General features: G+C 40.1%; 1 protein-coding gene across 2 annotated transcripts in view; it reads left to right on the forward strand.

The window, feature by feature from the left end:
• ZMAT4 (zinc finger, matrin-type 4) overlaps positions 1 to 25,488 on the forward strand; it is a 413,388-nt gene that overhangs the window by 217,093 nt on the left and 170,807 nt on the right. For both annotated transcript variants that reach the window (XM_011968037.1, XM_011968036.1), the window contains exon 4: positions 12,450 to 12,606. In XM_011968037.1, coding sequence (XP_011823427.1) covers positions 12,450 to 12,606 — 157 coding nt within the window. The remainder of the gene's footprint in view (positions 1 to 12,449; positions 12,607 to 25,488) is intronic.

Below are 25,488 nucleotides of genomic sequence, written 5' to 3' on the forward strand. Positions count from 1 at the left end.
TCTCGATCTCCTGACCTCGTGATCCGCCCACCTCGGCCTCCCAAAGTGCTGGGATTACAGGCATGAGCCACCACGCCCGGCTGCCACCAATTCTTATATCAATGTCTCCATAGTCATTTTGGTTATTAAAATCAATCTTACATTCTAGTAGGCACATCCAAGACAGCTCATGAGAATAAGCTTCCCTGAGTTCTTGCCTGTTTTCTCACTGGGCCCTTCATACTTAAATGTCAGCTTTGCTGGATATACAAAATTTGTCACACATTATTTTACAAATCTAAAATATGTTACATCATTTGTTTTTGAAATGAAACATTGCAGTTGAAATGTCTGATGATAATCTAATTTTCTTTTCCTTCCATCTTTTTCTTAAAGGCTCAGGTAATTTAAAAATATCTTTCTATAAGGTTTAGTAATTTTACTGGAAATTTTTTTTTGTGTTGGTTGTTTTGGGTTGACATTTAGGGGTATACATGAGGCTCTTTCAATACAGTTGGAGCTCCACATTCATGGGCTCCACATCCATGGATTCAACCAACTGCAGGTCAAAAATATTTGATAAAATGAAATAAAAATAACAATACAACAGTAAAAATAATATAAATAAAAGATACAGTATAACTATTAGCATAGCATTTATATTCTTTAGGTACTATGAGTAATGCAGGGATGATTTAAAGTCTACAGGAGGATGGGTGTAGGTTATATGCAAACACTGACATTTTCTTTCAAAGACTGGAGCATTTGCAGACTTTGACAAGTGTAGGGGGTCCTGGAACCAATTTCCCATGGATACTGAAGGATGACTGCATATACTTCCTTTAATTTTAATTGTAGGAGAGTTTTCTCAATTTATAGTTTGTTTTGTTTTGGTTTGTTTGCTGGGATTATGCTTGTAATCCCAGCACTTTGGGAGGCTGAGGTGGGTGGATCACCTGAGGTTGAGAGCTCGAGACCAGCCTGGCCAACATGGTGAAAACCCATCTCTACTAAAAGTACAAAAATTAGTTGACATGGTGGTGGGCATCTGTGATCCCAGCTACTCGGGTGGCTGAGGCAGAAGGATCACTTGAACCTGGGTGGCAGAGGTTGCAGTGAGCCGAGATCATGCCACTCACTGCCCTCCAGAATGGGTGGCAGAGCAAGATTCACTCTCTCAAAAACAAAACAAAAATCAAGATTGCTTTCCTAACTTAACAGAGCTTCTTTTAGAGAGAGAGAGAGAGAGAGAGAGTGTGTGTGTATGTGTGTGTGTAGTATAGTGTAGTGTTTAAGAAGAGAATGATTTGTTTACTGAAGTGTATTAACTCCACTCTCCCCCACATTTGTCTGAACCTTCTCTTTGCTTTGTCTCCTTCTTTTTTGTCCTCAGTTTTAATTCTACTCTCAGCAGTTTCTCCTTAGTATGAAGCCGTGGCCTGAAAAAAGTTCTGGTGGGTTGTATGGAAAATTTGCAGGTCTAGGCTGTGTCTGCCCCTCCAGGCTCTCCACAGACCTCTCTTACAATCTGCTGTGGGGATGGGACATGTGCTCCTGATGCCAGCTGCTGTTCTCACACAGGGCGCCAGGCTTTCTGTGGATACCTCCTGCTATTGAGTGTTCCTCTGGCTCCAGGTCCAGCAGAGCTCTCATTGCTCACTCTATTTCCCTGCACAGATGCTGATAGCATGCAGATTTTGTGCTATTACTGGTTTATTTCCATTCGCTTATGTTTTGAGGTTGATGAGAACAACCTTGTCACCTAGTTTTGTAATAAATATTGTCTGTGGGTTTTTTGTTTGCGATTCTAGTTCTATTTTTATTTGGGAATTTAGAGAGATTGAAAAAACGATACCATTGCTGCCAACATTTTCCGAGAACTCTCATTTTATTTTGTATGTACATAGTTTTCATCAATCAACAGATATTTATTAAATGGTCTATGGCAGGTCCTATTATAGACACCAACGATATAGCTATGAACAAAACAGAGTTTCTACCCTCAAGACATATAATAGGAAAATAATGGTATTGATCATATACACCACTAAATAAGTGAGAAAACATCAAATATAAGTAAATTTCAAGAAGTAAATGAAAGGAGATAATATGTATCTATTCTTTTAAACCATTTGATTACATATATACACACACACACACTTTATATACACGCATATACATATTATATATATGTGTATATACACACACATATGTACATACACACAAAGATATTTGACTTACATACAAATATTTTTGAATAGTATTTTCTGGATTACAAAGTGTGTTTCCATATAATGCATTCTTTTATCTTTTTATGAATAGGCAGATAAGGTAGATTTTACTCCCCATGTGACGGAGGAGGAATCTCATGTTTAATAATTGTAAGTGACATCCAATACACTTATAGCCAAAGCTTCATCAAGTATATTTTGAATCTGAATCTGTTTTTTTAAAAGTTAATATTCTATTTTTTTAATACCACATTACATAAAACACTGTGCTGGGGGTTAGAGATGACACCTTTTCGGCCCAAATAATGAAGTTTCAATTAGAGACAGTAAGATATATGCTTAGTGCTGTCAGGTGCAGGGAGTGGTGGGGCAGGCCTGAATGAAGTTCCGCGCGAGTGAGGAAGCATCGGCTGTCTTCGCGGTGGGATGTCCCGGGGAAGCCTAATGAAGGAGATTGTATCTGAGTGGCCCGTGCATATAGACAGACGGGGCATTTCTAGTTGGAATGAACCAAGTGAACAAAGACAGGTAGGCATATCCTTAACGTAGCTGGAGGAGAGTGGGAGTTCAATCGACTGTTTAGTTTTTCTTCATACACTCATCATTCAACGAGTTTTTAAGTTACTATGTGCCAGGGCAGAGATAGAAAGATAGATAGGGAAGGAGGTTAGTCTAGTGGGGGAGACGTGTGCTCCCCACCTGATTTGAAAGTGAGATCTTTCCGTGGGACTGAATCTTCACTCACCTGCAGCATGGGACAGAAACAGGCAGCCGGGGGAGGAGGAGCAGAGGATTTTAGTGCTGGGATTCTGAGCCATTTTCTTGGCAGCCTGCTTGGTGTTCCTAACCTTGAAAAAAATCAATTTGCTTGGAGCATATTATGTCTGAAAAGCACCCGTGGGGGAAAAGACTAGAAAAGTGTGTTGAGCGTTAGATGTTAGCGGAATTTAAATGTCATGATAAGGAATTTATTTTGGGGTATTAAAGCATGGTTGAGAGTTTTTGACAAAGACTGACCTAAGATGCCAGCACATCCATGAATTCGGCCAAAAGTTCAAAAATCAGTTCCACCACTTTCTGAAAAGATGACTGACATATTGAAGAATTTATTTAAACCCCCTGAGCTTCATTTTCTTGATCTGTTAAAAATGGGAATTTATGTATTTATTTTGTATTTGTATTATGTATTTATTTTATTATGTATTTATCCACTGACACCTCATTTATTCATTCATTTTTAAGGTTAACTGAGATTTAATAATTACTCAGTTCTGGTCGAGCTCCGTGGCTCACGCCGGTAATCCCAGCACTTTGGGAGGCCGAGGTGGTGGATCACGGGATCAGGAGATCGAGACCATCCTGCCTAACACAGTGAAACCCCGTCTTTACTAAAAAATACAAAAAATTAGTCAGACACGGTGGCACACGCCTGTAGTCCCAGCTACTTGGGAGGCTGAGGCAGGAGAATGGCGTGAACCCAGGAGGCAGAGGTTGCAGTGAGCCGAGATCACACCACTGTTGCCTGGGCAACAGAGCAAGACTCTGTCTCAAAAAAACTCAACAATAAATAAACACTCAGTTCTGGAGCTATATGGTCAAATGTAGTAGCCACTCACTCAAAGGAGCTATTGAACAATTGTAATGCAGATAGTCTGAATTGAGATGTGCTATCAGTGTGAAATATACACTTGATTTGGAAGTCTTAGTATGAGAAAAAGAATATAAAATACCTCATTAATAATTTTTATGTTGAATACATCCTGAAAGGAAAGAAGAAATAAGTTTAAGAGAGCTATTGTACAGCATGGTGACTATAGTTAATGGTGATACATCATATTATTGAAAAATTCCAAGAGAGTTGGTGTTAAGTGCTCTTGGCACAAAAATTATAGCTATGTAAGGCAATACATATGTTAATTAGCTAGATTTAACTATTCCACAATGTATATGTGCTTCAAATGCATAGAATTTTATCTTTCAATTAAAAAATAAATTTGAAAAAATGTTTTTTGAAATTAATTTCATGGTTCTCTTTTTCAAAAATATGTCATTTAGAATATTTAAATGTAGCCTCTTTTACAGCTTGTACTGTATTTCTATTGGATGATGCTGCTCTAGATACTGGGTGTACAATATTGAATAGTGGTCAGAGACAAATAGTAAATAAGCACGTTTAAATATCAAAGTCATCTAATTCTAGACTGTGAAATAAGTGCTGTGATCTTCCCAACTGCTTCTCATCCCACCTTTGCTCTCTCCGGCCCCTCTATTCATTTGCGGCATTTTCCTAGCCACTTCTCTTGGTTAGTGGGGCTTCTCTAACTTACACAGTTGTCCTCTCTCAGGAACTCTGGCTAATTTTTCCCTTTTGGGGTCTTGCAACTACTGTGACCATCTGTTTAAATATTTCTTCAGTGACTAAAAAAACAAACTAAAGCCATTCAAATTCCAAAGGCAAACAGAATTCTTCATCCCTCTTCAGTAGAAATCTTCATTCTCTCTTTCCTTTATTGTCAAAATGACCATTTCCTCCAATACTATGGAAATTGGGAGTTTTCATCCACAGAGTGGGTGGTTTGTATCCAAATAGCAGGGCATATGTCTGTCTAGTTCATGCCAGCCTTCCTGTAGACACTACAGCTTCCCCATGGGACTCGGAACATTACTCACCTTCTAGCCATAGGACACATCCTTTGTATGTGGACAAACTCACACAATAACATGTCATTCCCATTATATCCATTTCAGTACAGTGTATGAATGATACTTTATGCCAGTTGGCCTTTTCCTGAGACAAAACAATCATATTGGTAAGAAAGCAAGGGAGATATTACATTAGGTGGAAAACAGAGTTAAGTGACCAAGTTAGAAATGGTTAATGAATGGCTGTGTCAAGTCGTTCAACTATTTAGTTCATGTTTATCACGTCTGTTTTATAAATCCAGACCTGTGTCAGGCACTGGCTACGATGGGAGGATAATTTCTAAAGTTCTTATAAATTTGCTGCCTAATTTCTAAAGTTCTTGTAAATTTGCTGCCTTTAAGATGTTTATAGAAAGATAATTCTAAAACATAAGCAAAATGCTAATAAAGCAATTAAAGGACAGGACCAAATCAAAATGTATGGCAAGCATGTTAAGGACTGGGAGAGGTCAGGAAGGAAGATGTGGATGAAATTTGCAGACATCTTGAAAAAACTCTTGGAGAAAATGGACCTTGATATCTGGATGTGACTTAAACAGGTCAGGAGGAGAGAGAACAGCTTGACCCAAATGGAGTGGAACGGGATGCATGAGAGAAAACAGTGGGAGACAATGTTGCCCAGGACCCTATAGTCAATCAGGAAATGTGACTTCCAGGCCTTTTGATCCGAGTAAAGTGGGAGAGAAGAGACATCATTTTCTGCATTTTGGTTTTCTCCAAAGTTAAATACCAGAATATAAGCAACAACATGCATAACACTGGAAATAGTTGCATTTATTGGACATTCTATCTTACTACAGGGTATGTGCTGAGAGGTGCAGTTATTTCTGCATCTTGCAGAAGGTATCATATGACTATTGCCTTCAGGTGTAGCTTAGTAGCAACTGCAAGTGGGGTTTCATTATAGCCACAGAATGTCTTTTGCCAAAATGAACACCAGTTATCAGGATCATAGAATGTCTAGCCAGTGCTCAAAGAAATTCATTCCATATACTACACAGGAGCCAACATGAACAAAATACTCCTCGTTATTATTCACTTCCTGAATGAGTTTCACCTCCAAGCAGAGGATGCCCAGAAAAGAAAAAAAAAAACAACTTAAGCTTCAAATTGCAACATATCTTTGGGCTTTTGAAATCATTTAAATGAATCTTTTAGGCTTTTTCTCTAGAACAGATTTATTGAGATATAATTCATATGTCACAAAACTCACCTATTTAAAGTATAAAATTCAAGGGTTTTAGGTATATTCACAGAGCCGTGTGACTGCCAGATCTACAGTAACCTTGGAAACTCTTTACCCATTAGCAATCACTCCTCATTTCCCCTCCCATCTCCCTCCTCCCTGCTCCCCGACTGCCCCCTGATTCCTAGACAATCACTAATTCACTCTCTGTGTTTATAGATTTTCCTATTCTGGAAATATCATGTAAACAGAGTCATACATTATGTGGTCTTTTGTGATGGATTGGCTTCTTTTATTTAGCGTAATGTTTTCAAGATTCCTCCATGTTGTAGCCTCTATCAGTATTTTATTCTTTTGGTTGCAAATACCATGCCATTGTATGGACATACCACATTTTATTTACTCCCTCTGCAGTTGGCAGACATGTGGGCTGTTTCCACTTTGGGGCTATGATGAATGATGTGGCTATAAAAACTCATGTAAAAGTTTTTATGTGGACATATATTTTTATTTCTCCTGAATGAAATAGATTTAATTCTCATTTTCCACAGGAGTTATGTTCTATAAAGTTGTCATCATCACTGAATTAGCAAATACTGAGCCACTGCTCCTAGGTAAAATACAGGATTAGGTCTGGGAGACTGCTGGTCACAATATTTTTGTCAATCCATCCATATGTAACCTTGTTTTGTGTGTTTCTGTTTAGAGATACTTTACTGAAAAAAAAATACATATATAGAGTAAATTTCTTTGCTTTTTAACCTCACAACAATGCTATCCACTATGCTTTTTTATCGATTGTTATCTCTGGAATTCATAAATCTAGACACCTTTTTTCCATCACTCCATTACTCTCTATGCATGTTTCTTTAGCGTTTTCTGGAGTGGTCTCACATACAGATCAGTGAATTTCCTCTCTCTCCTTCTGGATGTAAGTACTAGTGCTTGATTAACATTGAACTCAAGGCCAACAGCACTATGATGCATGCCTGAGTGAAGCTTACCTAACACGTGTGTTTTCTCCATAAGGAGTTTCACCGAACTCCTCACTCTGCCATTCTGAAAGTGCATGTCTCCCTCTTAGGCTTTTTATCTTCACCTGAAGCAAAAGAGAATGAGGACAATCATCTGAATTAACTTAAAGAAATCTTTATAACAGAAGAGAAACGTGTTTGGGGATTAGATTTCTAGCCAGAGTCAGTGAGGTTTTCCATCCTGATTGAATTCTTCTGAAAACTTTTTAATGTTGCAAAATGCTTTGACTGAGCAGCCTTAGGTTACTCCACAAGCATTCTTTTTATTTCTTTCAGCAATATGGACGGTACATTTAAAAAGTCTGACTGAATTTTTGCCTCCAGTTTGAAACTCATATTTTAAAGATAATCTTAAAGCCAGAAATTTTAAATATATTCACTGAGGTCGATTCATCAAACTTTATGGAGTTTCTACGCTGGTTCATATATCAACCTTGCTCTGGATGCAGCAAGACACTCTAATGAAAGTGATGTCTTAGTTCTTTTTGTGCTACTATAACAGAGCACCACAGCCTGAGTAATTCATGATGAACATAAATGTATTTAGCTCATGGTTCTGGAGGCTGGGAAGTCTAAGACAGAGGGGTTGCATCTGGTGAGGGTTTTCTTGCTGTGTCATAACACGGTGGAGGGCATTACATGGTGACCGAGAGGAAGTGAGGGTTGAACAGCAATCCCACTCTCTTGATAACAAACTCACTCTCTCTGTAACAGCATGAATCCATTCACGACAGCTCAGACCTCTTAATGGTCCCACTGCTCAACACTGTTGTGTTGGGGATTAAGTTTCCAACACATTCAAACCATAGCAGATGATATAATCTAGAGTTGCAAAGAGCCATTAATTTGGGATTCTGGTAGCTAAGAATATGCAATTAAAATTCTGCATAGTTGGCTGGGCGTTGGTGGCTCATACCTGTAATCCCAGGACTTTGGGAGGCCAAGGTGGGCAGATCACTTCAGGTCAGGAGTTCGAGACCAGCCTGGCCAATATGGTGGCCATCTCTACTAAAAATACGAAAAATTAGCCAGACGTAGGGTGTATGCTTGTAATCCCAGCTACTCAGGAGGCTGAGGTGGAAGAATCACTGGAATCCAGGAGGCAGAGGTTGCAGTAAGCCAAGACTGCACCACTGCACTCCAGCCTGGGAGACAGAGTGAGACTCCATCTCAAAAAAAAAAGAAAAAAAAATTCTGCATAGTTGTGTATCTATCAGTGTCATTAGAGCAGTTAGTGTTAGTGGCACTTAAAATTGCACTATGTGAATAACTGGCCCCTTTTATAAAGTATCTCACTAAGTGTGTACTGTTGGCATGAAAGGCTGCCTAACTTTTCAGGGCCTCACAGCCCCTCTATTATCAGGTACCTAAAATTGCCTGGTCCCTCTCGTACAGCTATGGCATAACTATATCCCATGATACATTATTCTATAACAATTGGTTTTCCTCTTCTATTATTTTTTATTTTTCTATATGATAATGAGATTGTCCAGAAAAGCAGAAGTCTAGGAATACATATATTAAAACTACCATTGCAAAACTAACATATTTCCCTACTGAACCCTCAAGTTAGTGTATAAATTGTTGTCATCTCTGGTTCTTTACCTGGACATCTTTCTGTCAGTTGGAAAAATGTTGGGTTGCCATAGACCTCCCTGTGTTACCTGTCTCCTCTTTTGACTTTTATGTCACACAAGTTACTAATCCCACAAGCGAACCCTCTGCTCCATTCATTCAGTACACATTTGAAGGTCCTCCAGTGTGGTAAAGGTGCTAGGTGCTGGCTCCTCACTATCAATGAGATAATTTCCTAGACCTTAAAGAAGTTTTACCCTCTCATGAGGCGGACTAATATGAAAACAAGTAAGTACAGTAATTCCATGTTCTGTAAAAGAATATACAAGGCACCCAGGAGACCCAAAGACTGGCTCTCACTTCTCCCAGACAGTAGAGGGAGCCAGAAGTGGTTTTAGGTTGGTGCAGTGGCTCACTCCTGCAATCCCGGCACTTCGGGAGGCCAAGGCAGGAGCATTGCTTTAGCCTAGGAGTTCAAGGCCAGCCCGGAAAACAGGTTGTAGACATTCTTTCTCTGCAAACAATAAAAAAGTATTATCCAGGTGTGGTGGCATGTGTCTGTGATCCTAGCTACTCTGGAGGTTGACGTGAAAAGATTGCTTGAACCCAAGGAATTCCAGGCTGCAGTGAGCTATGATGGCACCACTGCACTCCAGCCTGAGTGACAGAGCAAGACCCTGTAGCAAAAAAAAAAAAAGAAGGAAGAAAAAACAGCTTCACCTCAAGGAAGTGATGAGATGAGCCAGGAAGAAAGATTCTAGTACAACTGATTTAGACATGGAGTGATTCAGAAGGGCATTCCAGCATTTCCTTTAAGAAAGGCTTAAAGATGAAAACCCATATAGACAGTCCTGATTTACATTATTTTTTTTTTATCTTACAATTAGGAGAATGTGAGTCCAATATGAGACTCTAGTTCTTTGATTATAATACTTCCCCTTATTTTCTGTCTGCTTCTCCAATTCTCCTGGTGCCAGCCTCCTTGATAACAGGGCATGGAGTCATATTCATCTACCACAGCATCTAACACAATTAGTAGGTCCTTAAAAATGTGCTGGGTAAATGAATACCATAAATCCATTTTTCATTCATTAAGGGCAACTCTTTGCCCTGGAAACTAGTTCTCAGTCATTTTGTGTGGTGATGCTGGCCTCTATCTCTGGGCCCCTAGATTTTCTTTAGACATTTCTAGCTGTTAGAGCTTCAGGGAGAAAGGCCAGGCATGGCTGGAGTTTCCATTGGAAGTGGCGAAACAGATGCACAGATTCTAAAGAGAATGCACAGATGAACAGATACACAGGTTCTAAGGCTGAGAATTAAGCTCTGGCTTATGAACTTGTTCCTAATTTTAAAAAATTACACTCTTTGACCTATGTCATGTATAAGTAGGTAGAAAAAATGGTATAATTCAAGCACCCACTTTCACCCTGATAATCTTCCTTTTTAAAAAAGGGTGAGACTTGATTTCATTCTTTTTATGACTGAGTAGTATTCCATGGTGTGTGTGTGTGTGTGTGTGTGTGTGTGTGTGTGTGTGTGTATATATTTACATTTTCTTTATCCAATCATCTATTGATGGTCACTTATGTTGATTCAGTATCTTTGCTATTATGAATAGTGCTGCAATAAACATAAGAGTGAAGTTATCTTTTTAACACAATGATTTTTTTTCCTTTGGGTAGATACCCATTAGTGGGATTTTTGGATCAAATGGTAGTTCTACTTTTAGTTCTTTGTTATGCTAATAGCCTAGACTTCACTGCTCTGCAATATATCCGTGTCATAAAACTGCACTTGTACCCCTCAAATGTATACAAATTGTAAAAAGTGAGACTAATATATATCCTCTAGCATGTAGTAAAGAGACACCAAGTTTGGTCTTTCATTCCTCTTACATGATCTATTCCTCATTTAATGGGCTGGAACCTTTCAGGAACTCCCTGATTTGCCTCTTCCTGGTGATCCTGGTCTATGCCATCTCCCTGGCTTCCATGCCATCTCCTAGGCTTGACAGGGGAGGTAGGTAGCTCAGGGGCCCAGGAAGCCAACCCTGCCCCTTCCCTCCAGGTCCATTTCATCTCCATAGTATTCCACACAGATGTAAAAGTATTCATACTTTTTTGGGTTTTTTTTCTCTATGGAGAAAACTTAAAGCACTTTGGCTTTAAACTCTTAGCAAGAGTATTGCCAAAGGGCACAACCTCAGGGCTACTAGATTTCCTAGCAGGAGAGGACCCACTGGGAAAGCTCCTCCTCTCTCTAGTGGTCCTTTTCCACTCACTGACCACCTCCATCCCAGCACCAATGTTTGGAGTCTCTCCCTGAACTTCAGGTCAGCCTCCTGCTCCTGGGACACACACACCCCTCTTCCTTCCAAGGATGAAATGCTAATTATCAGAGATATTACAGACTAATGCCTTAAGGAGGAAGGAGTTCATTTCCAAACTACCACATAATTTGTAAGGCAACACTCTCTCTAGCAGTCTGGACATCTTATTACTCCACAGATAAACTATGTAATTCCCTTCTTCCAGCCAGTGCCACCTTCATCCTCCTCACCATCCAATTGTAAATTGTACTCTCTGGGCTCACTAGGAATAAGAGAAGGGGCCATTGTGGGGCCATATACTCATTGCAGCTGGCTCTTTAGCAAAGAGATGCTTGGCTATTGCTGCACCCTTAAGGAACAGATTAACTTCTTATCTAAAAGTCTGTTCTACCCTCCGTTTCTAACTAAGCAGGAGGGGAAGCAATGGATTACTCTCCCCTTCGTAAGTATAGGTAATTGATGACCTGCGTGCACAATAGCGGGTCACAGGCTCTGACCAAGATTTTATTTTTTTCTGAATTATGGTTCATTTTCATTAAGCCTTACAAAGGAATAAAATTCTAGCTGGATTTAAGCATTTTGTGCAGCATTTAATGAATCACCTTTCCTGAAGAAAAGGAAAATTACACAAACTCTCCCAGAAAATCCAGCCAGCATAGTCATCATAGCTTTATGATACAGAATGGAGTTAATTATGAAAAACACTTAATTCCTTAAAGAAATCTTTAAAAATCTTGAACATCGTGGCCATGTACCCTGGTGAGGCTAAAATTGGTCAAAAGCAGAGCAGAATAATAAATGATAATTTCTGCTAAATAATTCAGGCTATCTGAACTCTGATATATTACTGACTTTAATGAGTATAATGGGTCCAATTAGAGACTGCTTCCCTTTACTGTGCCAGACTCAATATGCTCTCTCTTAATTGTGGGCTCTGTTTTTATTTGGATAACTGATCTCCACAAATTTGTCCTGAAATCCCAGTATCTGGCGTTAATAGCTACTAACTAACTGTATGTCAAAGTCAGTCACTGAGTAAGTTTTGATCATGATTATCATGAAGAAAAAGAGATTGTACTGGGGCCTGTCAGTGGGTGGGGGGCTAGAGGAGGGATAGCATTAGGAGAAATACCTAATGTAGATGATGGGTTGATGGGTGCAGCAAACCACCATGGCACATGTATACCTATGTAACAAACCTGCACATTCTGCACATGTATCCCAGAACTTAAAGTATTAAAAAAAAATTAAAAAGAAGATGAGTAGAAAGCAAGGCAAAAAGAGAGAGAGAGAGAGAGATTGCAGAACAAAAACTAGATGTATCAATACACTAGTTCATCTGGGATAAGCCTCATTTGTAAAAGAATGGAATGGGTCTCTCTCAAACGTGGCCTTTCTTTCTCCCCGCGCAGGGAAGTGATGCCGACATGGTGGATAAGAACAAGTGCTGCACACTCTGCAACATGTCATTCACTTCAGCGGTGGTGGCCGATTCCCATTATCAAGGCAAAATCCACGCCAAGAGGTTAAAACTCTTGCTAGGAGAGAAGACCCCATTAAAGACCACAGGTACGTGCAGGAACAGTGATCGCGGGGAGACCCTGAAAACCAAGTGCTGGCCTGTCATGCGGATCATGCTCCTCCTTCACAGGCAGTTGTCAGAACCAGAGCCTAATGGTAGATGTCACTCAAAGCCTTTAGGGTGGCTGAGCTCAGCAGACCTGGCTGTCGTAAGACCCCTAAATACCATTTCAGGTGCTCATTCTATCACCCTGGCTCCTTCTGATGAAGTATTGCAGCAGCTTGCATCTGCTGAAGAGCTGTGTGTGTTCTGCAAGATGTTGTCTATCATGCCTAGTGTGTATTATATAAGATGTGATATCTATTCTGTTTTCTAGATTCCGTCTGCAATTAGAGTGGATCATGCATGCTGTGTTATGTGTAATAGAGAGGTCTCCTACCAATGTCTGTATAATGCAGGACATCATCCCTTTTTTACCTTGGCAGGGGAGGGTGGGAGGAAAAGAAAGGAAAACTGTAATCTTTAAAACTACTTTAGTGTGCCAAGAACTGATTTTTTTTTTTTCTTTTTTCTGAGATTACATTCTCAGCATCTTTGCAGGGGACCCTGTGATTCATCTTGCAGGCGATCCTGTCATTCAAGCCTATTAACTTTCACAAGTAAAACCTTAAATATTGAAAACTGATGATTTGACCTTCTAGTTGCTTAACTAAAATAAATTCTTCGGCGGTCTATCACATCATGAAACTAAAATACTCTTATAATGTAATCAAGATAAACTATTTGGACAAGATTTATGTTGTGGCAGAAACGTGACCGAACAGGTTATAATCCAGAGAAGTTGGGGGCATATTTCATGGTGCCTACTCTTTCCACGCAATTAAAATTTAGCAGTACATTTTATCTGCTGTCTAATGAATCATGCATAAACTGTAGGTGTAATTATTTTGTAAATGGTGTTTTGGAAACTGGAGAGAGTCTGAAACAATGCTTGGCTTTTATTCTTACCACTGTTTTTCTTAAGAAAAATGTATTCTTTTACTTAGAGAATCGCAAGGAATCATTTTACTATATTTTTCTAGTTAGTTTAAACAACATTGTTTTTTTAAAGGTGGCTGTGACATTCAGGCATAGGATGAGGTTGTAAAACACATGAAATCTGGAGACAAACTCTGTATGTTTGGGGGCACAGGTTGTGTATCAACCTTTGACAAGCAGCCAGTCAATTGAAACTCCTGATTCTTGCTCCCTTAAAGGTTCCATATTCATCTTGTAACCTACTCCCCATCAAATCTCTTAAAATAGACATCTCAAAAAAAGTCACTGGAAAATTTTTACCTGTTTTCCATGAATTAATAACCAGCCCATTTGTTCTCTCTGTTGAAGCAGAATATTTCTGTTAACTTAAATTTTGGAGGTAATGATGGAAGAGGAGAAGGTGCGTGTTTGCTTATCACATCAATTAGCAAATGGGAGAGTTATTCTTTCTGCCAAACAAAAAAAAAAAGTCGCCACATGGTAAAACTAGTTCTTCATGAATTTAAATACAATTTCAAGACAACAGAGCATCCAGTTGTTTTCCTGAATTCAAACACCCTCAGACCTGGGAAATGGAACTTGAGGGTAATTTGTTAGCCGTCATCAATATATTCCACAGGAAAAGGAAAAAACAAAGTGCAGCCTTTACTTGATGGCTTAGTCTTGGCTGTTCATGGGACTGGCTCAGCCCTCCCTGCTGCAGAAACCAGGTTGCTGAATAGGCAAGAAGGGAATGAATAGGGTGTGGTGCACCAAAAGCTATGGCTCAGGTTGGTCCTGCCTTGTGCCAGTACCCCCTTCACACCCAGCTCATACCCCCTTCTGCAGTGTGCCCTCCCATCCATTCCACTCTGAAGCTGCTTTGAGCAGAAACGATCTTGGAAAGTGGCAGCACCAGACAGATCGGAGGGCCTAGGAAGCTAAACTGGCTCCTGGCTCGGGTTGGTGTCAACCCGACTGTTGGCGGGGAGCAGAGAAAGCAAGGCCTCCTACTAAAGGGAGCAAGTAGTCAGACATGAGGCAGATTGGTTAATAGGAGAAAAGACATGCAAATGTATGTAATATGTATACATGACAGCCTTCAGAGTGAAGACCCAAATGCAGTAGAAATTGGCCATTTTTATGGTTACTTCAGCAAAGTAAGGGCAGCCATGTAGAAATATGATAGCACAAAAAGGGAATGATCTAATGCTGTTGGACAGAGTGGGGATACCCAGCAAGGCCTGTCTATCAAGAGTCTTTTTGGTCTGTCTGAGCAGCACTCCTAACTTCTGGGTGTGGGGCAGGACCCTCTCGGGAAAGGGGGTCTAATGTCCTACTCTCCAACACAGTTGATCAGATAATTTCTTTCTGGTCAGTTTTTACACAGAAAGGTGAGGGGAGTGAGGGGAAAATTAGAGTAATAGTTTTTAGGATTTTATGGTTGGCTTTGGGGAATAGGGGGTTATGGTTTCTATGACCTGCCTTGGAGAAGCAGGTTTCCAGGCTAGCCTTGGGGGAGAATGGAACAGGGAGACAGGAGGGTAGGAGAATGTCAGAGAAAAACTTCACTTCTGAAGCTGTTGCTCAGGCCTTCATTTTGAGATATTGTTTTCTGAGTCCCAACAGCAGGAGTAGTCTTTGTGGGGGTGTCCCCGGTTAAGGGTTGAAAGCCCGATAGGAAGATGGCACCAGCATCAGAGGCTCTGGGCCCAGGGAGCATGCAGATGAACTGACAGTGTGCTGGTGTTGGGAGAGCCTGGCAGATGGTAGCAAGGCCTGCTGCAGTCCTGGGTTCTAGGAAAGGATAGGCTGTGAAGACCGTGGCAGGACACCACCCTTTAATGCAAGCATGCTGGGCTGGAGACCATGCGTAGGGAACGAAACAGCAACCTGAATTCTAGCCTTAGAGTATAAGGTAGAGGCTTCATCTCACGTTACTGTGAGTACAGGAGAAAGACCAGGGGGCAGTGGAAAAGCAAACCCACACTATGGCCTCCTGAACTATCAAGTATAGCTCCCTGAATGCAGTTCGGATGGCCATCCTCCCTTACTGCCTGCAGCCACACCCAGCAGCAGCTTCTGCAGGGCTTCACCTTCCACGTGGTGGCTGCCTTGTGCTCCTCTAGGAAATGCTCTGCCTAATTAACCAAGTTGGCTTGAAATTACTTCTATAATAAAAACAAAAGGGAAAGAAAAAAGAAGATAGAAAATCCAATCAACTGAATCAAGATGCAAGGGAACCATTCTGCTCAGGTATGCTGCCCCCACCCCTGTGAATAACAGGCTCTTGAACTGGGGTGATTTCTGTGTTGGAATAATAGAACTACAGCTCATTGCTTCTGCCAGCTACTTCGTCTGATGAGGGTGAGCAGCTGGGATCTGTGAATCCCTACCTTTCCACCCCATCAAGCTGCACTTTGATCAAGCATCTTCTGGGTCTCCTGCAGAATGAGTTGCAGCTTGAGTTGCCTTCTCCAGATGGGTGCATGTTTACTAGAATTTCTGAAATGCTTGGCAGAGCCGCTGGAATAACACTCATTCATTTGCATACTGTCTGTGGCTGCTTTTATGCTGCAATGGCTGAATTGAGTCGTTATAACAGGGATGATCCAGGCCACAAAGCCTAAAATATTTGCTCTGTGGTTCTTTACGTAAAAAGTTTACTGACTCCTGATCTACATACTGGATGATCTTGAGGAACATGCAACAAGGGGGCAATGGGTTTTTTATACAGAAACTCACAACAGGTGCTAGTGTGAGTTTCTGTATAAAATGGAAGCAGTCTTCCAGGCTGTGCACCAGTCGGGACCTGGGGAGGTGCCTGGGATAGGGACTGAAGAAAAGGATGTGACTGAGAGCAGGCTCATACCTGTAATTCCAACACTCTGGGAGGCTGAGGCTGGAGGACTGCTTGAGCCCAGGAATTTGATACCAGCCTGGGCAACGTAGTGAGACTCTTTCTCTACAAAAAATTAAAAATTAGCCAGGCATAGTGGCACATGCCTGTAGTCCAAGCTCCTTGGGAGGCTGAGGTGGGAGGATCCATTTAGCCTGGGAGGTTGATGCTGCAGTGAGCTGAGGTTGCACCACTGCACTCCATCCTGGGTGACAGAGTGAAAGCCTGTCTCAGGGAAAACAAGAAAAAAGACCCTAGTCACTGGGCTTAGGGCACACTTTAATCCAGTATGATCTCATTTTAGCTTCACTAGTTATAGTTGCAAAAAAAACCTATTTCCAAAAAAATGACATTCTGAGATTCTAGGGGGACGTGAATTTGAGGGGACACCAACCCAGTATACGAGCAAACTCCAGTTAACTGACGGCGACCAGCAAAGATCACAGACCCTGATTCTGTGCCTGCCAGCTCGTGATTCTCCTCCCCCAACCTCTTTTTCTTTTTTATGATAAATTCATATCAGCAAGATCTCATTCAAAATCCTGAAGAAAACATCACTTAACTGTTCTCTTTAGAAACTTACTTTTGAAGAAAATATGAATGAGAGAAAATCTGATGTACGGAAAAGAATCCTTAAACTATAGTTATTCTCCATTTTCCACCATTCATCAAAGTGATTTTTAAGATTATGCGTAATCGGAATGGTTAGGTTCTATCCAGCATTAATAAGAACATTCATCTGCACCTATAGCAGAGACTTTGCTTATGAGACACCCATTTGTTTTTTATCTTCCCCAGACTTGGAATTGATTGCGTGTTAAGACCTGGCTACAAGATGGAAGAGAGCCATTCAACTGCATTAGATTTTGCATGAACAAGAAATAAGCCTTTACTGTAATAATTTGTGGTTGTATGGTATTACGGGAGAGTCCTATCCTGGTGGCTACATTATCCCTTAAAGTTATTGTTTCAGTTGTGAGCTTTTATGAACACATCTATCATTCACAGTAAAAATGGATATGAGTGCAATCTTTCATATAGTTCCCAGACATCATTAGTTTAACAGGTAATGACATCAAATTTAGCAATAACCTTTCTTTCATTTTTGACCCTTCAGAGTTTGAAGTGGCCCTAGGGTTATGTGTGTCTTCACTAACAAGGCTGGATGGATAGAGAATCATTCTGAGGTGTGCTCTGCAGGGACCACAGTTATTACCACCTTTATTCATGACTACACTTCTGGGCACATAGTAGGCATTTAATTAATACTTGTTGGATGTGTAAAAATTGGAAGCATATATTAGAATAATGACAGGCAGTTAAGTGTCTATAGTTTTATTTTCAAATTTAGTTACCTTGGTTATTTAAATTTTGGTCAAATATGATGGTAAAAAATAGTGGTTTTCCAGTTTAACAGGAGGTTGTCATCCCTATCCACTTGCTTGATCTTACAAAACTCTTTTCTTTGTAAAATAGGTGCTACACAGAATACCAGAGGCCACAAACAGAGGCTATGAAGTCAGACCCAGTTTTAAATTCTGCTTATATCCATGGGAACGTTCACAGGTGGTTTTAACTCTTCAGCCCTCAATTTGTTATAAGTAAAGTGACAGAAACACATTACAGAATTATTATAGTAACGCAGAAGATATAAGTAAAATACTATAGTGTCTGCCACACAATTCAGTGTGGAATAGATATATTTTGTATGTAAATACATGCAAGTGTACGCATACACACAACTGATCCTCACTGTTTGAGGATTCTGTATTTATGAATCCACTATGATTTATTTGTAACTCCAAATTAATTCTTCTGGCACTTTTGGGGTTATTCCCAGACATGTGTGGAATTGTGAAAAATGTGAGTCATGCCAAGTACACATTCCCAACTGAGGTTGAACATGGTGACATTCTGGCTTCATGTTTCAGCTGTCATTCTGTAAACAAGTCTCTCTCTCTCTCTCTTTGCAGTCTATGTAGTGTCACGTGTTTTGCACATTTTGTGCCTTTTGTTGGTGACTTTGCCATTTAAAATGTCCCCCAAGGGTAGTGCTGAAGTGCTATCTAATGTTCCTAAGTACAAGAAGGCTGTGATGAACCTTACTGAGAAAATAAGCTTTGCTCAGACATGAGTTACAGTGCCATTGGTAGTGTGTTTAAAGTTAATGAACCAAACATTTATATTAAATCAGACATATTTAAGCAGAAACACACATACATCAAGGTTGTATCCTGACTGATCAAAATCTTGTAACCACAAGTTCCTAGGAACCTAACCCCAAATTTCTCCGGAGCAAATGTTCAGTATTTGCTATTTCAGTGTTCCTGGTAACTTTGTAAAACATAACTATCATGAATAACAAGAATAGATAACATTCATAGCAAAAGTACTTTCTATTCATTACATTTATATAAAATAAGTTTCAAAAAGTCTGTTTATTTCTCAACAATTAAATAAGAATATATAATATTTAAAAGATTCTGAGTGTGGTAAAACTATACCTAGTTGAATAGAATGAATCTAGCTTAATAATGGAATCAGTAATTATAACTGATAATTGTAATTGTAAAGATATTATACAGATACAACACATGCATTGTTTGATTTAATCTTCATAAAAAGCATGATGTTTACAGTATTACTGTATCCGATTTACTGAGGAGGAAACTGAGACCCTGCAGGCTGAGTAACTTGCCTGATGTTACATTGTAAGATACAGAATTGCAAGTCAAACTGACCTTTTTTTCATTTCCAGCAATACATAATGTTTCATAAAGTGATTTACTGATATTTGCTCATCTACTTAATAGAATATTTCAAAATCCAAGACTCTCACTAAGTGGATTGGTAGCAACAAAGACAGATATTTATACACTTTAAATCAAGTATTTCTTATTTGCAGGAACAGTAAACAATGTAAGAAAAGGAACAGATAAGCAATAATCTCATTCATTGCATGTGTCGTAAGTGTGTTTATTGTATATTCCTCTTCTAAAATCTTGTTGGTTCTCTTCTTTTTTTCCTTATTTCTTGTTGAAAATTAGAGAGACAGAGCTTCAGAACTTTTACATAAATTTCCATGCCAGACACAGAATTGCTTATTTAAGTTCTCTGTTGAATAAGTAAAGATCAGGGTATTCTAGATCTGCTTGAAAGTTACATAAATTCAAATTTTGAATAATATATTCACTCTAGGTTCAATCAGCACCTCATATCTGCATATAAGATTTTATACACCATAGCAGTTCTTTCATCTGAATCAGGTTATTTGGTTTGTGTGGCATAATCTGTCTGGATGCTTGTTTTAATAGATGCAAAGAATAGTTTGTCAAACAGGCAGATCTTAATAGTGGTGCATCTTCTTTTAAATTAGGAAAGCTGGCATGTTCTGAGGCATCATCTCTAGATCAGTGCATTTGTTCCAGTGATGTTTTTGGCTTTTCTAAGTGTATAAATGTAAGTAATAGATTCACAGAATTGCAGAGCTGGAAGGGGCTTAGTGATCGTCATTTTAGCCATCTCAGATACCTTGTGAGAAAACTAAAGCCCAGAGGGGTGAAATCATTTACCCAAGGTGATACAAGTGGCTGACAGCAAAGACACTGCTCTTGCAGTAATGCTGCCCTAGTGTCACTGACAGGAGAAACCATGCCGGTTAGTCCATGCCTATCCTACAGTGAGTAGGATTTAAATCCTTTAGCAATGTGAGGTAAGCTGAATTCTTTTGACCATAATTTCTCTGCACTGGGTCATAGCAAGCTTGAGGCAATGATTAGATCAAGACTGCTGCAGTTTTTGTTTTATAGTTGGTGGCTAATGAAACAAGAGATCAATGATTGGATAAAACTAAAGATTTTAACAAGGAGCCTACTGCCTAGGTGATTTTCACAAATCCTTTTCAATACCATAAACTCGCTCTTCTCTTTTGAGTGATCACATACTGGTATAAGACAGCTGATTATCTCGGCAGCTTTTATGATGTGGTTATACCTTTATTTCAGAAAATATTCTCTGACGTACTTTTATAAAGGATAATAGTAGAACAATAAAATAATCAATTTCCTGTGTGTACTCTGAATCTGTCAACAGCAGACATGGTCAGGACTTGAAATTCTTACACAAAATGCATTACTATTCAGAAAAAACTACAAGCGAAAGATTTTCTGGTAAGAACTCCTGAATCATCTATTAAAGATAAGAACCCTAAAAGTGTCTAGTCTATGAAATTGAGAAGACACTCATAAAGTAAGCATCACACCTGAAATAATGGATAGTAAATGTCCCAAACTGTATTATCATTCTTTGCAATATCCCTACATTTTAAACATCAGCCTCAAAATTCTTGCTTAATGCTCAGTTTGGTTTCTTTAAGAATCAGATGTGATGGGTGGAAATTACTGTATGGCGTTTGAGTGCGATTAATATAACATTTTAAAATATTTTCTAAATTCATGTAAATTACTTCTGTTCTCTGACCCTGAAGGTTGGTAAGAAGACCGGCCCCAGCCATTCACTGGGGTACCCTCTCCCTCTTTAGCGCCACTCAAAGGGCTCAGAGAAGTCTTGACCTATGGACTCTGTCTACTTTATGATCTCACCCAGGATACTGTCGTGTTCTCAGCCTCCACAGGCTGGAGATCCAGCCCTGGGGCTCCCTCACAAGTGTATTTTAATCATCTGTTTTCTTCACGGGCCAAGTCTCCTCTGTTCCAATCTAGGTCATGGAAAAGAAGACCAAGGCCCCGTGGGAGGCATTCCTAGGGAGGTACCACCACCGTGGACACACTGTTTTTAAGCTGCTCAAATCTCTATCAACAGTTACAACTCCCTTTCTTTCCTAGTCCCCAAGAAGTCGATTACTTTCCTGACACCAGGCATACTCCTCTCTGGCATTCAGATCCCTTTGCCTCTCAGACAACTCAACACAAATCCATTTGCTCATTCTCTCCCAGAGGTGGGGAAAACCAGACTTCAGGGCCTAGCTACCATTTTGGAATGGAATGCAAAAATTCCTCTCATTTTAATGAAGTGAGCCCATAAGAAAATAATTTCTAATTTCTCAATAGGCTACTCTGCTATGTAAATTGTCACGTGACACAGACACCTAGCATGTTCACTTACTGAAAACAGAAATATGAAATTTAATGTATTTTCCTCACTTTGCCAGCCTTCAGAGAAGTTGTTTCTTTTGTGCAGGATTTCCTGCTAAGTGATTTTCTTCAATTGTTTGTTGAGCACTCAGTAGTTTATGGTTCTAATTGTAAATCCACCTAAGGTTTATAAGTATATTTTGGCCATCTTGAGGTACCATGAATTGCAAATGGGAGATTAAAGAGGCCCAACCAAGTTTATTTTATTTTATTTCATTTAATTTTAATTTTTATTTTTATTTTTATCTTTTTGAGACAGAGTCTTGCCCTGTCACCCAGTCTGGAGTGCAGTGGTGCGATCTCAGTTCACTGCAACCTCCGCCTCCCAGGTTCAAGCAATTCTCCTGCCTCAACCTCCCGAGCAGCTGGGATTACCAGGTGTGTGCCAATACATCCAGCTATTTTTTGTATTTTTAGTAGAGATGGGGTTTCCCCATGTTGGCCAGGCTGGTCTTGAACTCCTGACCTTGTGATCCACCTGCTTCAGCCTCCCAAAGTGCTGGGATTACAGGCATGAGCCACCGCCCCTGGCCTATTTTATTTTATTAAATTTGTTGTTGTTGTTGTTGTTGTTGCTCAGTTGCATTGAAGGACTAAGCAACGAAGTTTTTGCAACTCTTTTTGGAGGCAGCAATTTTTCTTGGTAGTGGTACTGGCTGAAGACATGATCTGGGCATTCTGAGTGCGATCCTCAAGACTTAGAAATCGGTAAGTCTTTGGAAGCCAGGGGTCCTCAGTCATCTGAAGGAGGGATTGCTGCTGCTCTTCTGTCACTTGTTGAGATCACTTAACTGAGAAGCAGGAGATGGGTGGAAGGCCTACCCGTGAATTCTTGCTGTGATTATTTCTTGATTAGCGCAGACTGCTAATCATTAGCAGCTTCGTTTTGCATTTCATTCTACAGAGCAGATGAAATCTTAATACCTGGCCCTTTCATCTTCAGTTAGCAAAACTAATATATCAAGAATGTTGATGAGAAGGTGAGGGAAGGATTCACTGTGGTATATGTGGTAAATGAACATTTAGTCCATCCTTTTTGATACAAAGGGAGGTTTTATTTGTAGTCAAAGTAAGTCAGAGAGAAAGAAGTCCATACATCTGATGAATCCTGATGATTTAATATTCCAATACCATGCTTTTTTTTAAAACAAAATGTTTCATCCATAGTTCCATGATTCCAAGATTCCAGGAATCCAATTCATGAACCTAGAAGTTCATGAATCTTGAATTACCAACATGTTTTCTGTTTCCAATAAGATTCTATTTAACTCTTTCTCATTGTCTGGTATGCTTTACCCAGTATTTCCCCCTCCCCTATCAGGTATTAATAATCCTTAATTCTACTAACCTCCCAGAACCACCCTCTCTGGGACAGTCGGCATGCCTTCACATCAGGGACCAGCTCCCTTAAGTTCCCTCTCTTCTTGTTTCAAAGCTGTTTTTCAGCAGCTTTGGGAAACAGCTGGCCATCAGTCCAAATTCTGTCACCTTCTGTGTGTCTCAAGTATCATTAAGTTACTCTTCAGTGCCCCGTCTTCTGGCTAAGTAAATCCACATCCTTTATCCTGCATCATACACTTTTCTTCCTCATATCTCTCTGGCTCTTATATATACTTTCTATTATTCTGTAAAACTTCCTGGACGACTTTGAAGGAATCTCTGCTGGCCTGTCAGCAAACTTATGACCAGCTACAGGAACATGCCACCACCATTGCACTAGCTTTTCTGACTCACTCTTAACCAACCGCTCTTCCCGCCCCATGTTCTCCGCAGCCCAGCAATGTGGGACTGAGGAAAGAACACAGGGCAGCAGTTAGGGAATCTGGGTTCTAGTCTTAGTTTTCTCTGTGGTCAAGATGCCGGCAAAGTAACTTTTGTCAAGCAGACACTTTTAATCCTCACAACAAAGGTGTGAAATTGAACCACTGGCCCCATTTTATTTTAGGAAATATTCTCGCTGTAGGTCAAATAACCCACCAGAGTTGTGATTTGAATCTAGTTTTAGTTTTATTTCAAAATGATATTTCATGATATTATTTTCTTTGTACCTGTTGTTCTTATGATTTTTAAAAATTATTATTACTTTTTTTTTTTAATTTGTAGAGACAAGGACTTGCTCTGTTGCCCAAGCTGGAATGTAGTGGCACAACCACGGCTCACTGCAACTTCCTGGGGTCAAGGGAATCTCCTACCTCAGTCTCCTGAGTAGCAGGATTACAGATGTGCATTGCAATGCCAGGCTAATTTTTAATTTTTTTCACTGAGACAGGGGTCTTGCTCTGTTACCCAGGTTGGAGTACAGTGGCGTGATTGTAGCTCACTTAAGCCTTGAATTCCTGGGCTCAAGACTACCTCCTACCTCAGCTTCCCAAGTAGCTGGGGGTGCAGTCTCACTATTTTGTCCAGGCTGGTCTCGAATGCCTGGTTTCAAGCAATCTTCCTACCTCAGCGTCTCAAAGTGCTGGGATTACAGGTGTGAACCACCGTGCCTCGCCTATGATTTTTTTTTTTTAAAGCACATAGACTTCTGTAGAATTAGTACATCTTAATAAAACAGTTCTGTAAAATTAGTTCAAAATATGTCTGTTTCAGACTTTAAGGTCCATGAGGTCATGGATGGCTCTCTGTACCTAAGGCAGGGCACAGTGCCAGAACAGAGTTGAATGAATGAAACATATGACTATATGAATTCAATGACTATATGAATATTTGGTATGGCTGAGGTGCAAGTGAAGCCCATCCCTACGCTGTTGATCCAGTCTGAGGATTCCCAGTCCTGTCTGCCCATTGGAGGTACCTGCAAAGCTTTAACATCTATCATGACTGGGCCCCACCCCAAGCCATTCTGAGCTAAGTGGCCTAAGTGGGTCTGGAGTCCTTGAGTGTCTAAACATCCCCAAGGTGATTCTGACAGGAACCTAATCCAGTGCTTTCCTAATTTAATTTGCGTATGAGTCACTCAAGCCTCTTGCAAAATGCAGATTCTTATCCTGTGGTCCGGGTTGGGGCCTGAGATGGGCTTCTTTAATCAGCTGCCGAGCGCTGTGGATGGTCTTGGTGGGTGGTGCACACTTGGAGTAGCAGGTTTTAAAGCAGCTACATCCTCAATGGCTGTTAATGATACACTTGTCCTAAAAACATCCCTCAAAATAAATCATTCATATTTTCTCTCGTGTGCTCCCTTCCATCTGTGTCTGTGTGGCAATAATCAAGTATGCAATTTGTGACCAAGCCATAGTTAAATTAATGATTGTGGGTGACACATCTGAATAATTCAGGCTCTAAGTAGGCTTCTGCTCCCCCAGGACTGAATTTGCCTAAGGATTTTCCAACTTTTGTCTGCAAAGTCTTATCTACCCTAAATCTGACTTCCTCCTTTGCAGCGCTCCTTTGCCCATCAGCCTCACTGCTCAATTTGAGAAGCAGGGGTGTACGGGTGTGGTCGTCAAGCCCTCAGGGACTAGGGTACCTTCTTGCTTTTACATTTGATACTCTGAATTCTTTCAATCTTCATGATGGGAGGGACTTGACATGATAGAGCAGAGTAACCCCATCTACCTTACATCTGATCTCAAGAGTTCTAGAGTTGCTTTGAGATTTCATAGTCTGACTCAGAAAAGCAGTTCCCAAATGGCAGTTGAGATAAAGTGCTTTATTTCTAGATTAAATTCAAAGTGATACATGCAAAATATATGCATAGCTAATATTCGTCATTTAAATACAAAACAGAGCCAATTTTCATAGCTTGCAAACCATGGGTTATTAAGATCAATGTTATTTTTAGGGATATATGCTTGAGGCAACTCAAAATGGTCGTTCAATAGAGAAACCATGAGGTCCCTTTCTTCAGGGGTTGGGGT

Source organism: Mandrillus leucophaeus, unplaced genomic scaffold, assembly GCF_000951045.1.
Source record: "Mandrillus leucophaeus isolate KB7577 unplaced genomic scaffold, Mleu.le_1.0 Scaffold824, whole genome shotgun sequence".
Lineage (NCBI taxonomy): Eukaryota > Metazoa > Chordata > Mammalia > Primates > Cercopithecidae > Mandrillus > Mandrillus leucophaeus.